This window comes from Narcine bancroftii, chromosome 2 (genome assembly GCF_036971445.1).
Source record: "Narcine bancroftii isolate sNarBan1 chromosome 2, sNarBan1.hap1, whole genome shotgun sequence".
NCBI classification, from domain to species: Eukaryota; Metazoa; Chordata; class Chondrichthyes; order Torpediniformes; family Narcinidae; genus Narcine; species Narcine bancroftii.
In genome coordinates this window covers 300972039-300988606 of record NC_091470.1, presented here as the reverse complement: position 1 = coordinate 300988606, position 16568 = coordinate 300972039, and the positions used below count along the sequence as shown (strand labels likewise).

Here is a 16568-nt window from a genome sequence, read left to right as displayed (position 1 = left end):
TAACCCTGGCCATTGATCAGCAGATTCATCTGCCCAGCATTTTTAGATTTACAACCATATATTCCAATTTGTAGAATCTACTTGTAGAAATCATCCACCATATGCAATCTATGGCTTCATGCGACCCTGAATGGGAGGCTAAACAGGTACTACAACTTGCCCAAGAGTGATCTGTTGGTTGTCAGATGGAAGGAGCCCCTTACACCTCCTTTTGATGAAAAACTGTGCAGCACCAATTATGTATATTTATTTGCTTCATTGGTGCAGGTATAAGAGATATAAGCTTGCTTTGAAGCTTTTGATCACCTTTGGAGTACGTAGTTGCCATTTTTTCAACACAAGGACGAGATGAACCAACGAAAGTTAAAACAGCCATTATGAGGCCGAAAAACAGGAACAGCAAGAAACATTGCCCAAACTTTTGGATTAAGAAAGAGCATACTGGTGAGCTCAGTAATCGCAAAGGGACTAGTAGGCCAAGGAAGACCTCTGCTACTGATGACATCATAATGAAGAAAAATCCCCAAACATCTGTCAGACATATCAAAAACATTCTTCAGGAGGCAGGCGTGAATGTGTCAATGACTACAAAATGCAGAAGATGCAAACCATTAGTTAGCCACAAAAACAGAATGGCTAGATTACAGTTTGCCAAGAAGTATTTAAAAGAGCCTGGACAATTCTGGAAAAAGGTCTTATGGATACAAGACCAAGATTAACCTGCATCAGAGTGACAGTAAGAGCATAGGGTGGAGACAAATGAACTGCCAGATCCAAAGCATACCCCCTCATCTGTGAAACATAGTAGTGGGTGTGTTATGGCCTGGGCATGTGTGGCTGCCTCAGGATGCATCTCGAAATTGATGCACGTTGGAATTTTGCCTGCGCACATGGAGTAACGAAAATTTTTCAAATTTTTTCCAATTATAGATTTGACAATAGCAACTTAAAGCTTCCTGAATTTGTCAATCAACTTTGGTAAATTTTCCATATTCTGGTCCATGCTTACCTTGTTAGTCAGCATCCTGGGGTTTGTAGGCTTGGCACAGCTACCTTGATCACACACGTGCACAGAAATCAAGATGACCGCGCCCAGCCTACGGACTTCGATACTCCGACTAACAAGAATGCACATTTTGGCTCTTACAAGCCCTGTATCCCTGTCAAATACAACATAATCCATGTAAATTTTACATTTTTTCTTCATTAAAAAAAAAATTAAGTTGAAATTATGTTGAAAGTCGCATAGTTTGCAACTTGGGGAGTACCTGTACTATAAATGGGCACACTGCAATCCTGAAGTTGTGCCCCCTTGTCCCAGACTCCCCTACCATGTGAAACAACCTTGCCACATCTACTCTGTCCAGGCCTTTCAACATTCAAAATACTTCTATGTGGTCCCCTCTCATTTTTCTGAGCAACAAGTTAGCGCAAGCTGCTACAGTGCCAGCAATTCGGTCTGGGATTCAAATTTTGCATTGTTTATCAGGAGTTTGTACATTCTCCCTGTCTGTGTGGGCTTTCCCTAGGGGTCCAATTTCTTTCCCCATCGTTCAAAAAAAAAAGTACCAGCGATTCTAGGTCAATTGTGTGTAATTGGGCGGCACAGGATTGTGGGCTGTAAGGGCCTGTCACCGTGCTGCATCTTTAAAAAAAAAAGTACAGTCCAAGAGCTGTCAAATGTTCCTCGTGTTAATCCCTTTATTCCAGGATTCATTCTTGTGAATCTTCTCTGAACCCTCTCCAATGCCAGCAACATTCTTTCTTAAATAAGGAGCCCAAAACCCACATGTTCCAAGGACTGTCTGTATTAATCGAAAGCCAAATTAAATTCAACAGACATCTTAACTACAGTCAATTACTAGATTTCAGTTTGCAGTTTGAAGAGGAGCATCAGGTTGAAGCTCAAGATTCTAGCATTTAGTCTTGTTAACCAGGTCTTGTTAGATGACTGCTTGTCAGGCAAGAAACATGAGGTAGCTGTAGGCAAACAACTAGTTCCAGGTCACACACATGCATACTGCAGTATGAACATTAAAAAATGTGCTAAAAGATAAATGTGGGCATAACTGACCAATTAATCTCCTTTTGCTCTTACTGTTGAATCTAAGGGTATTCCACAAAATTGTAAGAGCTAACAGAATAGAGTTGTCATTGCTAACAAATACAGGTAAAGCAGAGCAAGTAAACAGGTTTAAAGTGTTTTGCACACTGTGCCCTACATCATTATAAGAACAAAGTTAACCAAGGACTTGTAGTCAGCCAATCTTAATATTGTGTTCATTAGCTGTAACAGGATAAACAAATATAAATTTATGGCCGGTGAGTTACTTCATGACTAGGAATGAAATGGCGAGTGTGTAAACAGATCTCAAATTCAATCCGATCAGATGGAAATATGAAAATTTAATCAATTTTTTTTTCTGGGAGGGGGAAGGGAAAAGAAAAAGGAAGAAGATTATGATGTATGCCAAGACTCGAAACAATCACAGTGTAAGAATTGATTTGCTTGTCACATTTACCAAGATACAGTGTTACGAGCCCAGAGGACCCCAAAACCCAGCAGCAAAGATATTCACCAAGACAAATGGTTACTTAAACAAAAGTTTCTTTTAATTATCTTTAAACATGAAAACAGAATTACACTTTAACTTATCACTATTGACTTAACCCCCTTCTATTTCTAAGTGCACATGTATGTAATGTGTGTGTAAGTTCAGAAAAATTCTTTGATTCACAGTCCAATCTCACTTCTCACTCCTCCACTTTCACTGGTTGCAGGCAATTCTTATACTGTGCACAGAATTTAACATGCATAAAGTTCACCAAGCTTTGGTGCTTGAAAAGTAAATGGTCAACGTTCAGAAAGGTTCTTGTCGGTTTTCAGAGATTCGTCGTACACTGACACCCACAACTGATTTACTTCCATCAGCCACTTCAGTGTCTTACCGAAGAAAACTTGCCCCCTCAGGACTCTCCAGATGATAATCTCTTTCTTTCAGGTTACCACACTGTGCCTTTTTGTTTCTTATTCCAAGTGAAACATTAGACAGCCAGTCCTCTCTTCTTGCATGAACCACAAGGGCGTTGACTAGGCTGAACTAAACATTCACAACCCATCTTCCAAATGGGGTTTTCCACAAGCTTGCAAGCTTGTCCTGTTCCAGTCCCAGTTGCTGCTACTCACTGTAGAACTGATGAGTCTCACACACACACACAAACACACAGAAAACCTGTTTTATTCTCTCTGCTTGCAAAACCACATGACCCTCTTGGAACAGCAAATTCCACTGCAGACAATCTGCGGTTCCGACAAGTTTTTTCATCTGTTACCTTTTTGTAAATAATCCATTAGTGAAGTCACTTGGGCATTCTCTAATGCTTTTGCAAAGGGTCTGAGGCCCTGACATGTCTAGCATTAGCAGAGCTCCAGTATTTTAGATAAGATCTGTTTTAAAGTGTTTGTATGTGATCTACACTAACAAACGCTTCCCCAACTTATCTCACAAAAATATATCTATATACTGTCATAGGAGCTTGTTGACCAGTAAGTACTGAGGGCATAATGGTGTTGAAAGCTGAGCTGTAGTCGATGAAGAGTAGCCTCACGTACATGTTGCTGTTGTCAAGGTGATCTACAGTACATAATGCTACAATAATAAAAGTGCTGGGTATTTAGAGCAGAGATACAAAAGGGTAGAATGATTGTAATCAAGACATTGTGCTAGAAGCTTGCAAAATATCACCATGCTCCAGACCCATAGTTCTGGCAAGAACCAGAATTCTGCAGACTTTGAACAGTTTAGAAAAGGTTGAAAAACTTGAAAGAATGTATTAATTATAAATTAACAAAAATGCTTTCTTTCTGTCAGATAATAAAATTGCATCAATTAACACAACTTTTTTTCAGTTTCAAAACATATCTCTGTTGACATTAGTCACACAAACAAGCAATGATAACAAAAATTATCAACCCATGTCATTATTATAGCAAGGAACTGGCAGCAATTTTTGTGTACACCCAGGAAATTAAATATGAAAATACATACGCAACTCAAAGTGCTATTTCAGAATAAACTGACTGCAATTTCCTGACCCTTCTGAATAATATTTTTCAACATTCTCAAATCAACTAAATCAGAGAAATGAGAACTTTCAACTATTCTCAATACAAAAATCTTGAAAATGTTATGCTTTCTTACACAAGGAGCAAGCAAATTTGTAAGTGATGTACCACACAGTCACTGTAGGTTGAGAACTAAATGATAATTCTATTTATTTTTTAAAAAATTTATTGATATTTTGACCTTTATATTAATCTCATATCAATCTTTATTCCACATTTTAAAATATTTGAAATGTCGATCATAGAATTGCAAAGCTCAAAAACTGGCCCTCCATATCTACGTTAACCTTTTGACTATCAACACATCCTATTTGTCTACATTGTGCCCATTGAAGTGTCGGTCTATATGATTCAAAGATAGTATCTATAGAAACACAACCGACTGCAGTTGCTGGAATTGTTATAAAACACAAAAATGCTGTAGGAACTCAGCATATCGTGTGGTGTCGATAAGAGGTAAAGATATATAACCAACATTTCGAGCCCATGCCCTTCTGAACTAATCTCTTATGTGGGACCTTGTCAAAGGCTTTACTGAAGTCCACATAGACAACATCCACAGCCTTTCATTCATCCACCTTCCTGGTAACCTCCTCAAAAACTCCACAAGATTTGTTAAACACAACCCATCATACACAAAGCCAAGCCGACTATCCTTAATCAGCCCATGAATGCCCAAATACCTATACGTCCCATCTCTCAGAACACCTTTCAATATTTTACCTACTACTGATATTGGGCACACTGGCCTACTTTTGGTGCCTTTTTTTTTTTTTAAATCAGGAAAACATGAGCTACCCTCCAATCCTCTGGAACCTCATTCATGGCCAAGGACTTTTTGAATACATCAGCCAGGGATCCTGAAATTTCTGCGATAGTCAAGATCCAAGGGAATATCATATCTGGTCCAGGTTATTTATCTACCTTTATTCCCTGTGAGGCAGCAAGCACCCTTTTCTCCTTAATCTCCATCTGTTCCATGACACTTGCTTGCTTCTCTTCCTTCCTTATGCACTCTGCCAGTTTCCCGAGTAAATACTGATTTAAAAAAAACTATTCAAGATCTCCCCCATTTCTTGAGGGTCCATACACAATTTTGTCACTAACTATCCTTTTACTCTTATTATACTTACAGAACACCTTCAGGTTTACCTTCCTATTATCTGCAATAGCAACCTCAGGTCTTCTTTTTGCCTTCCTGATTTCTTTCTTGAGTATTTCTTGCTACTTTTGTACTCAAGAACCTTATAAACTCCTTGTTGCCTATACATCTCTTTTTTCTTAACCAGATCACCAATATCCCTTGAAAACCATGGTTCCAATGCCTAGTAACTTTGCCTTCAATCCTAACAGGAACAAATAAACTCTGCACTCAATTTTGCCCTTGAAACCCATCCAATTTCCTAACACACCCTTGCCATAAAACAAGATATCCCAATCGACTTCTCATTTCCACAAAATTTGCCTTTCTTCAATTTAAAATCTCAACATGAGGACCAGACTTGAAGTTAATGACTTTCTGACCACTGGTCCCAAAATGTTCACCTACACGTACCTCTGTCACCTGACTTGCCTTGTTCCCTTATAGGAGATCCAGCACTGCATTGTTTTTCAATGGTACCTCTATGTATTGAATTAGTAAACTTTCTTGAACCCATCTCACAAATTCCAAGTCATCTTTTTACAGTAGGGGATTCCCAGTCAACATTTGGGAACAGGGTTAGGGGAATGGCTCTGTGAATGGAAAAGGAAGAGGATAGAGAGCTGGAGGAAAGAAGACAGAGGAAAAGGGAAGAGAGGGAGATGGGGAATAGGCTAGCAGAAACCAAGAGAAGTCAATGTTTGCTTTTTACTTCTTGGTTAGCAATCAAGTACTCAAAGTGAATGGTTATTTATTAATACTTAGAACTTCTAAAGTTCCTAGTAACTGATGGCAAAAAAAAATCATGCTCAGAGATTCCCAAATCCTTACACATGATTTTATAACTCATGAACCAATCAATATTATTTTAATATTTCAAGGTGTTTAACTATTCTAACTTATATTTAGGTAAATATGCTCATGGTCCTGGAGAAACACCATCTCGTCTTTACTGTGCAAGCATGGTATGAACGATAAATAAAGGTAACTGGACTTGATATTGCTTACAAAGAAGATTAGTAGATCTTGATACAACATAGACTAGCAGGAATATCTATTAAAATGACATCAATAAATAGCTCAAACTTAACAACACCTCAATCCTCTTAAATACGCCACACGATGAGTTATCCTGTATTAACCTCTGTGATGACGATTTACCTGGGCTAATTCTTTTTGTTCATTCACCAGTCTATTACAACTGGCTATCATTTGATCTAGGGCATATAATCGATCCTCAAGTCCTTTAATGGCCTTCATGTTCTGATTATCAAGTTTCGCAATGGTTTCACGACACTCTGTAAGAAAAGGCTGTAGAATCTCTGGATCAAGCTGAAAGAAAGTACATTTTTTTGATATTTTCCCTTCCAACATCAACTTCTTGCACAAATATTTGTCGGCAATAATTTGGACAATTATGCCAAAATTTTACTGCTATATAAATATGCCATGAGGTGAGAAACAGCCAGCTGTAGGGGAAAAAAGAAAAAAAAACGTTTCAACATCCATGCTCATTTTACGATTTTGGGCTTATTTAAAATTAGTTTCAGAAATTTGAAATTTGTGGTTGAAAGCTGAATATTTCTATTCCTCAAGAAAAGTTACCAAATATGTTATTGAGCCTCGCAGAGATGTCCCCATATAATTGGCATCCATAATTCTTGTTCAATAAATCAGATACAACATAAAATAGAGTTTGATTCCTCGCTTAAAACCAAGAAAAAAAAAAGTCTGAAGGACAAAAGAATGCTGAATTTCTAAAGAAAAGCAAACCATTTCCAAATAGATGAATACTGCTCAAGTTTTTGATGAGCCATTTCAATATATTTTCAAAACATCAAATGGGTCAAGTGAGTTGAAGAGGCTGTATTTCACTTCAGAGCTCAAAATCATCACTTAATCATTTGGCCATTTGTTATCACCAGTGTTATAATTCCCAAGCACAACATTCTTTTTGATCTGAAATCTGAAAAACACTTACGCGGTTCATTGAATCAAAGCATTTTCTGACCAGTGATTCCACATCATTTGGTCTGTCTTGTACATTAATCCAGTCTAATAGGGACACATTAAAGAAAGCTTGATCATTCATTTCTTCATTTAATTCACTTTCTGCTAGGGTCCTCTGAGTGCTCCCCATGTTGTTATCGGTATATTTTTCTTCCTTAAGAACACTAGTCTGTCCAGAATGTCCAAATGATGCAGAACCGGAGGGCGATTTACTGCAAACTGCAGGTTTAACTGAAAAAAGTACTGAATTGTTGGACTTCTCATCATCAGTCTCCTCTTCTAAACTTTCTTTTTGTGCAGGGAACTTGAGCCTCTCCTGACATTCTCGATAACTATGTCTGGTCAGACACTCCAACAGTGGCATTTTAGCCATAACTGAGACAGCTGTGCCTAGGCTTAATTCACAAGATAATGCATTAGTACAATATGAAGTATTTGAGCAATCATTAAACAACATTTTTGGGGGGAAAAGATTCAGCTTTAAATCAACAACATTAAATAGGTTTTGAAGAATTGGCATTTTAGGGATACATTCAAGAGATGGCAGGAAAGTTTCTGCAATAGTGTGCAGTGCAACTTAGTGAGAGAGAACCCTGCATTGCAAGGAGCACATGAGATTAGGGCAAGCAACCATGATTGTCTACTTGCACAAATATCATGTGTTTCTATCCTTTTTCTTTAAAATAAAAATACCAGTACCATTGAACATATATATTTTAGCCATCAGCTCATATATTTAAATTAAGATCAACTGTATATTTTGGCATACAAGTTGAGTTGTGAAACCCCAAAAAAATTTCGGGGGGCGGGGTCGACTTGTACGCCAGATATACCATAAAATCCTTGAAGTTAGGCTTTAAAAAGGGTGTCAACTTATACACCAAAATGAATACTGTTGCATATATAGATAGGCACTTATTTTATGTGGTTTCCTTAAAATTGTTCACTAATATTGTAGGCAACCTTTAAACATAATACCCAAAAAAAGCAAAAACCTCTGCTTCGTTAACAATAAAAGGGTGACCAGCGAGCAATATAAATTTAATACATTATTTCAACAATGCTAGATGCAAGACATTTTAAATAAATGCAAGTAATACAGATAAGCCCCATTTAAAACAAATAACGAGAATGGCAGAAGGATAAAGTATCATATACAGGGCCACAAAACACAATAAAAAGGAATTTAAAGGAGCAAACATCAGACTAGGGGGTCAGAGGATGATTTTATGAATCTATTCTATGCTGAGCATTCAAAAAATGAATGGACTGATACCAGTGCTACCTAGTGTAAAACCGAATACTATTTAAATCCAAATTATTATTGCTCATAACAAGGCATTGCCCTTCTGGATACGAGCAACCATTGCAATCTCTTGAGTGAGATGCAGAAAAATTGAGAGATAACCGATAAATTAGTAATTACCAGCCAATCCCCTGCAATAATGCAAAAAAAATAAGAGTGGTCTGCAGGTGGGAATAGTCAGAGAACAAACACTCAGAATATAAAAATTTAATTTCAGTTTCGAAGTTTCTCATGTACACATTATGATTATAAATACTCAAGTATATGCTGATACATTTTTTTTTAATTCAGCTGTTGTGTTTATAAAGCATTCGAAATTATTTAATTTCCTCATGACATAGAAGGGCATTCAACCCATTGAACCTATACCAAGTCTCGATGCAATTCTAATCAAAATTTATTATCATAATCATAAAATTGTCAATTACATTAAATTTCTTTTTGCCTGGTGCAAGGTAGACAGATTCGCCACCGCCAGGAATTGTCGAAGCGCATCCTACAGTCAGAGAGAAAAAATTAAGAGAGAACCACCCCATCCCCCGCCCCCCCCGCCCCCCCAGTCACCAAGTGTCCATAGATTCACGTCCAGTGCTTCTGCAAACCCTGAAGTCACACAGAGTCCAGTCAAAACCTTTGGCAACCTGAGCTCCAGATCCAAACCTCTGACACGGTCAGGAACCCTTCAGTGCCCTCGGCAACTCCTCGCATCCCGGTTCCGATACCTGGTATCCTTCCAGTCAGTCTCCAGCAGTCCACAGCCCGGAGTGAGTCTCCTGACAGCAGTCTCCAATAGCCCACAGCTTCCTCGCCTTGAGTCGCCAGAAGTCCGCCTGCATTGGTCCCTCAGCTGCAGAGCCTCCTCACTGGCCCACCATCCCTGGGGGTCATCTCCTCCACAAACGGGAGCTGATCTTCTTGTCCTCTGGTGCCCTGCTCAAGTGTTCCACTTCCCCAGCGTCTGCAGCCACGAGACTGCTGCCAATTAATAGGCACTGCCATATAGGGCGCAGACCCGCAGTCACTGGATTTCAAATAAAACTACCGTTGGCTCCCTCAATGGCAGTCGACAGGGTGGTTGGACCCAGCTGTAGTTCATGCATTCATTGTCGTCACAGCATTACCTATAAACTCATTATGCCACCCCTTATGATTGGTTAAACCATAAGTTGGTAAAATAATCAAGAAACACATATACTCAGCATTTTTTTATTGCTACGTACAGGAAGATATTTAGCAAATAAATTGTATGATTGGTGAACAGCAGCATAACACACTGTAACACGTCCATTAACACAGCGAACTGGCACAGTTGAAAGCTGGAGCAGAACAAGACCAGCAGCCCTAAAATGGCACTGGCCAAGCTGCCCAGATAACAGATCAATAACAGGCTGCGTAAGGAGGGTATTCACATGCAAGAATGTTCCTGACCACTATTGTCAGCCAATCAAACAAACAGCGGGAAGTCCAATTGTAGGAGCTTTTCCCGCCTCAATAAATCTCAGAGCTTAACCTCTCACACTGCGAGTGTGTGTATTTCTTTGTAGCAGTCGGCCAGAAAGTATCCATTTCTTTGACTATTAGAATCCAACAAGCCAATCCAAATAAATCTCAAACATTTGTTTAATATTTTACATCAACACAAATATCCAAACACATCTCCAGATTGGTACACAATTTCCTTAACCATGATGTCTGCATGGTAACCTGGTCTACTCAATTAAGATCATTGTAGAAGGGGAAGGATACCACTGAGCAAGAATCCATTCGCTATTTTAAGTTTCTTCATCAGACAATTTTTTTTTTTAAATGGCAGCTATAGAAAGCATTGAAATTTTAATTTTAAATTCATTGCTAACGTTAACTCACAAAAGTGCTGGAGGATCTCAGCAGGTCCGACAGCATCCTGGGGTCAAGATAAAGGGCCTTCGTCAATATATGGGCAAAGAGCAGCCAGGCATTGAACAAAAATGTGTGGGGAATGAGGGAAGAGGAGGCAAGGTCAGCTCTCTGAATGCAGAGCCGGGGTGGGGGGGGGGGGAGGGGGCATTCAGTCTCCCCAATAATCCTTCTTGTGAATCCAGTGCTCCAGTTGTTGTCTCCTTGACATCAGAGAGACTGGACTCAAAAAAATTTGCTTTGTTGAATACCTTCACTCTATCTTCTGTTCTAGTGAGGATTTCCCAGTGGCAACCCATTTCAGCTCCATGACCCATACCATCATGCTATGCAAGATCACATGCATTGCCAAACTGGGACCACCTGTAAATTAGAGGAATAACATCTCATATTCCATCTAGGTACCCTCCAACGAGATGGCATTAACATTGACTTTTCTGGTCTCTGTAAGCTCCCTCCCCACACAACCAAGACTTATTCAGAATCTAATTGGATGTATAATCAATCACAAAATAAATGTTTTAAATCTCAGGTCTATTTGTAAAAGTTTCATTCTAGACACTAATTAGTGGCCAGGTGGTAACAAGCAGCCACTGGTGAAGAGAAGTGCAGTTTGTGATGGATAGACTGAAAGATACATACAAAATATGGAGTGTGGTATGCCATATTGCTTGGCTTATCTAATACTTATTGTCCAAATGATCATGTTACAGTAACTTCAGGAAAGAAATAGCAATTGTATATTTTCCCAGCATGACTGATTGTCAAACAGGATCCACAACTCACAGAAACAAGACAACAGTGCACTCCATACACTAGAGTAAATATCAAACACTAGCAGGATACCGGCATCACCCGGGAAATAAAACACTCAGTTGTTGACTACATAGTTGAAACAAAATACCCCAAAAACTTCATGATAATTCTGCATAAATATATTTTTTTCCTCCAAACACAACATTTATATTCTTTGTAACAGAGACAGACAGTTCAAACAAAGTTGACTTCTGGTAAACACAGACAAACAATTCTCAGCTAAGGACTTCATAATAAACAATGTTCTTAGTTTTTTTTCCACCTAGAGCATTTACATAAAGACTGTTCGGGATTTCAACATGTGAACATCTAACAAGTGAAATGCATGGCTCTACCAGATGGGTGTATCACTGCTGTTCTGTTTCTTGCTCCTTGTTTGTCTAGAGGCCTGAGCTCTGAGGCATGCCTGGTGTTTCTGTTCTGTTTCCTGGTGCCTGCCCCTTGCCTGCCTGGAGGCCTGAGCTTTGAGATGGGTGTTATCACTGCTTTTCTATTTCCTGCTCCTTGCATGGCTAGAAGTATATGATGAACAGCAGTGTCCATGGAGCAAGTTCATTTTTTTTTAAACTTCAATGTGGTCATGACTTTCAGCACAAATGTTACCACAATTATAGTAAACAGTAATGCAAGTCAGTGCAAGCTGGTGTAATGTGACAGCACTGCCCCCTACCTAGTCGGAGGACACACCAGCTGCCAAACAAGGTTTGGTTCCGTCCCACTCATTAGTGGTCACTTTGCTGTTGGACCCATGTAAACTACCTGGACTGCACTGTCCAGCCTGCCTGTACTTGGCCTTGGGACATTGGCTGTTGTAATTGGATTAACCCTCCAGGCACTGAGACATTTACACCTGCTAATGACCTGGGCCAGACCCTCCAGCACTATAGAGGTGCCATGTGCTCTTTGTTCTCTCTCTTTTTTCCAGCTTTGGACCACCCTGCTTCACTCCAGGGCTAGAAATGTGGAAGGGTGCTGGAGAAACTGTTGGCAAGATGTGCACTGTTAAAAGGATTGGAATTGTTTAATTAGTGTCCCTTGTAACATAGAGCCATGCCTGCACTGAGTCAAGGGGTGGTGGGGCATCATAGTGATTTTTCCTTGTTCATTGTATATACAAGTTCATTGCATGTGTGTGTATTTTGTCCTCACTTTATTTTCCCCACGTTCATTATTAATTATCCGCTATTTCTTTCCCACAGTTGCTGTAAAGTGTGAGTGTGTTGCATCAGTTACCTTCTGTATATAAAATACTTGCCCATCAAAATTGTTCAGAGTCCTAGCCTTTGAGACCTACCAGACCAGTTTCCTCACTCACAACAGCTGGTCAAAAACACTTTCGATCTTCATATGACCTTAAGGGTTAAATTCAATGTGGTCAGCATCAAGTGTTACCCCTATTGAACCTCCTTGGACATTTCTCGAGGGCTGCATATTGATTTGCATGGAGAACAGACAAACAACGACATACATGCACAAATATATACAAGATGAAAGAATTTTGCATGTAATGAATTTAGTGCTTCCTTCTAAACAAATCTAAGTTTCAAAAGTATTAACTAATGAAGATAAAGATTCAGCCAACATACTTGGTGAGTTTCTGCTTAATATCTTCCACCGAATGTTCATAATTGCTGTATGCATTTTCAAACTTTGTTAGCAGCCTTTGAAAAGAATGGGTACAGTCCTCCAAATTGGCCATAATGGCAGCCCAGCCTTGATGTTGAAGGTGTTCGTCATGAACCAATCTTTCACAGAATGAGCAGAGCTTTTTTGCAACTTCATACATCTCCTAACCAAGAAAATAAATAAAATGCGAAATTAGCAGAAGTAAACTTATGACAACAGCAAAACAATCAAACCGGGTTTGAAATTGTATATTCCCCAAATAATTATACTAGTACACTGCCGGTGTTATTAGCACATATTGATGGCAGCAAACATTGAACAAAAAATTTCAAATTTGGATCTCAAAACAAATTAATAATGTAACTAAAATTAATCTAACTTGAAATCCCATTAGAATTGTTCGGAAATTTGTTTTGTAAAAGCTGTAAGTTGTTGAATTCAACCTTATATTTTAATAATGATATTTGAGTTTATGAATACAATTTTAAAATGCTTCACATCCAATAAATATCAAAATAGAAAGACCATTTTGCAGGCAATAACACAAATTAAACAATTCATCTATTTTGTCAAGGATAAGTGACGTATGTTATGATTTCCCAAATCATTGATATCCACCCAAACACAAGGACCTTATCCAATGCACAGTCCCTTATGACTCTCTGTGCCATCAGCTCATCAACCATGCCCTCTACAGTTTGCACATTTATATCATGTAAAGTGGTGGTTTCACACAATCTTTTAAAAACACAACTGCCCTTCTCAATTGTTGCAAATTAGCTTCCACACTCTGGCAATTCAATTTAAATTTGCCCCACCCATTTGCAACTCATCTGGATTAGAGTTTGACAGCTCACACATGCAAAATGCTCAAATAGAAATTGCCTCGTGAAACAAACAATCAACCTGTGTAGAGGTGGATCACAAGAAATTGTGGCGACAAGACCTTTTATAAAATAGTATTTCAATAATAAAGTATACAAGACTACAATCATAACCTGTAGTTGAACAGTGTGATGGATAGAAGCTAGCCGGGAAAGATCCACAAAGCCGAAGACAAATAGATTATTGATAGATTATACAAAGCTGCAAAAGTAACTGGATTAATACCCCCAGTACTGGCTGAGACATCCTTAGTGCCAGAGGCTTATTAGATGCAGCAGAATTCATTCAGTGCATCCAGGAATTTCTTGGAGATGATCCAACCAGGAAGGGAAGCATACTGGAGCCCAGCCAGGTGATCAGAATTTCAGTGGGAAAACATTTTAGAAATAGCAATCACTCTTTCACCTTCAAGATATACAAGGATGAACTTGAGTACTTAATTGCAAATTATGATAAGATTAAACTGGAGTTAAGGATAGTTAAATGGGTGCAACTAATCAGACAAACTCACAATTTATACATGATAGTTGTTTAATGACCAATTAATTAGTGTCCAGGAGCAGATTATTCCAGTGCAAAGGAAAAATAGGATGGCAAAATTAGAAAACTGGATGATGAGAGCGATGTCTTGAATTTGTTCAAGAAAGCAAAGGAGCCATTGGCAAAATTTGGAAAGCTATGATCAGACAAGGCCCTATAGGAACAGAAGGATTGTAGGGCATTAGGAAGGCCAAAAGGAGACACAAGATCTCCTTGGTGATCAGGATTAAAGAAAATTCCAAGGCTTTTGAGGCTTCCATTATAAACAAGAGAATGACCAGAGAGGATAGGACCGATCGAGGAAGTAAGCAAGTACTAAATGAATGAGAGTGAACATAATGTGGAGAATGCATATGAATATTGTGATCAGGAAAGCAGCAGAGTTGGGTTATAAATATATCACCACTAACAACAAGAGAAATCCCAGAGGACTGGAGAGTAGCTAATGAACTTTTGTTTAAAAAGGAGAAAAAAATTATAATCCAGGAAATTATATCTGGAAAGGATTGTTAGGGATAGGATTAATGCATATTTTAAAAGTCATGGTCAGATTGAGGACAGTCAACATGGGATTTGAGGGATATGCCATACCTTACCATTTTGACTGTTTTTTTTAAGATGTGACAAAAATAGTTCATGAGGGTAGGGTTGTGGATGTTGTCCACTTGGACTTTTGTAAGGCATAATCTCCTTCAAGGTTGCCTGCTCTCTGTTGCTATGGGCCCCTCATGGAGAGGGGTGAGGCCAATCATAAAGTATGGCAAGGTCAAGCACCAATCCGGCAAGGTATCATTCAGAATACATCACTGATTTGACACGAGATCTGCCAAATGGAGCTGCAAAAATATAGCAAAGGTAAAAGAGTCAATGTGGCTGACAGCGAGTAGGTCACTTGGCAGGCACTTGGGGTTTAGCCCATCTTGGATGTCTATGCATGCTCCCATAAATGCAGAAATGAGCTGGAGATTAAATGAGCTGGTGGTGAAATAGTGATGCATCCTTTACTAGGCTCACCGTTTCAGAAGGTGGATGAAGCACTGATGTGTTGCTGGGAGGAGAATGAGAGATGATTTAATTCATAAAACATGATTTTGACAGGACAAAAGTTGGGTGGCTGTTGGTCTTTCAAAATAGGGCTTAATCATTCATGAATAAAGTAAAAAGTATGTATCAAAGGGTACTGAATCTGGAACTCGACAGGAGAGTGTGAATGCTCAGTTACTGAATGTATTCAAGTCAGTCACCGACAGACCTTCCGATAATGAGGGAGAGGAGATTAGTGTTAGGGAGTTGCATTGTGATAAAAGACCAGACCCCACACTGATCCCACCACTGCACTCTCAGCTGTCTCTAGTCACCTTGTGCTGTGAGCAAGCTGGTCTTTGAGTTTGTCCTCAGTTTGAACCATCTGAAGTTATCTTCATTGTATCAATGGCCTCCAACAATAGCAGTGATTAATAAGGGATTACTTAAGGTGGTATGTGAATGGAAAGAAAGTCTGTTTATACTTGCAGATTTTCCCACGCTCTTTTATAAATTGTGTGCACATATTTTCCCACACTTTTATAAATTGAGTGCATTTTATTCCTGCTACAATTTTACCAATTCTATTAATTGTTGCATGTTAATAAAAGTAATGTTTGATTACAAATCCTTGTGTCCAGACTCATCTCTCTTGAAGCTGACACTTTCTTAACACAACAACAACCAGTGTGGGGACCGACAACCAGCCACTAGCCATTTTTTTTTAAAGAAAGAAAAGTGGATCTAACATGCTGTCAAATATAATATGCTATATGTGACACTAGACACTGACACTGTTATATTACACGTCCCACCTCTTTTGCTCCAGGAATGCTGGCTTGCTGTGTAAAATGACACACTGACCCAGCATTATGCCAGCTTTATTTGGTTCAGTGTAAACAACCAAAGCCAGCTAAATGCTGGGACTTCTTTATGGCAATATTGTGGGATTTCTGTGTAACAAGCATATGTGACTTGGATAAAAAAGGTAGGTGGGTTAGTAAATTTGCAGACAGAACAAAGATTGGCAGAGTTGTGTAACAGTGCAGAGGGCTCAAAAAATACAAGAGGATAGAGCAGATGGAGTTTAATCCTGACAAATGTGAGGTGTTGCACTTTGAAGGGGGGGGGGGGGAGAGAAGGGGCAAGAGGTCAGAGGCCAGTGTAAGTATACAGTTAATGGTAGGGTTCATAAAAAC

The 16568-nt window shown here is 39.0% G+C and overlaps 1 protein-coding gene across 3 annotated transcripts in view; it reads right to left on the bottom strand.

Moving 5' to 3' along the window:
• Positions 1-16568, bottom strand: part of rb1cc1 (RB1-inducible coiled-coil 1) — a 168746-nt gene that overhangs the window by 129564 nt on the left and 22614 nt on the right. For all 3 annotated transcript variants that reach the window (XM_069921504.1, XM_069921505.1, XM_069921503.1), the window contains exons 5-7: positions 12882-13084; positions 7249-7672; positions 6429-6599 (exon numbers count right to left, since the gene is read on the bottom strand). In XM_069921504.1, the coding sequence (XP_069777605.1) occupies positions 6429-6599; positions 7249-7672; positions 12882-13084 (798 nt within the window). The remainder of the gene's footprint in view (positions 1-6428; positions 6600-7248; positions 7673-12881; positions 13085-16568) is intronic.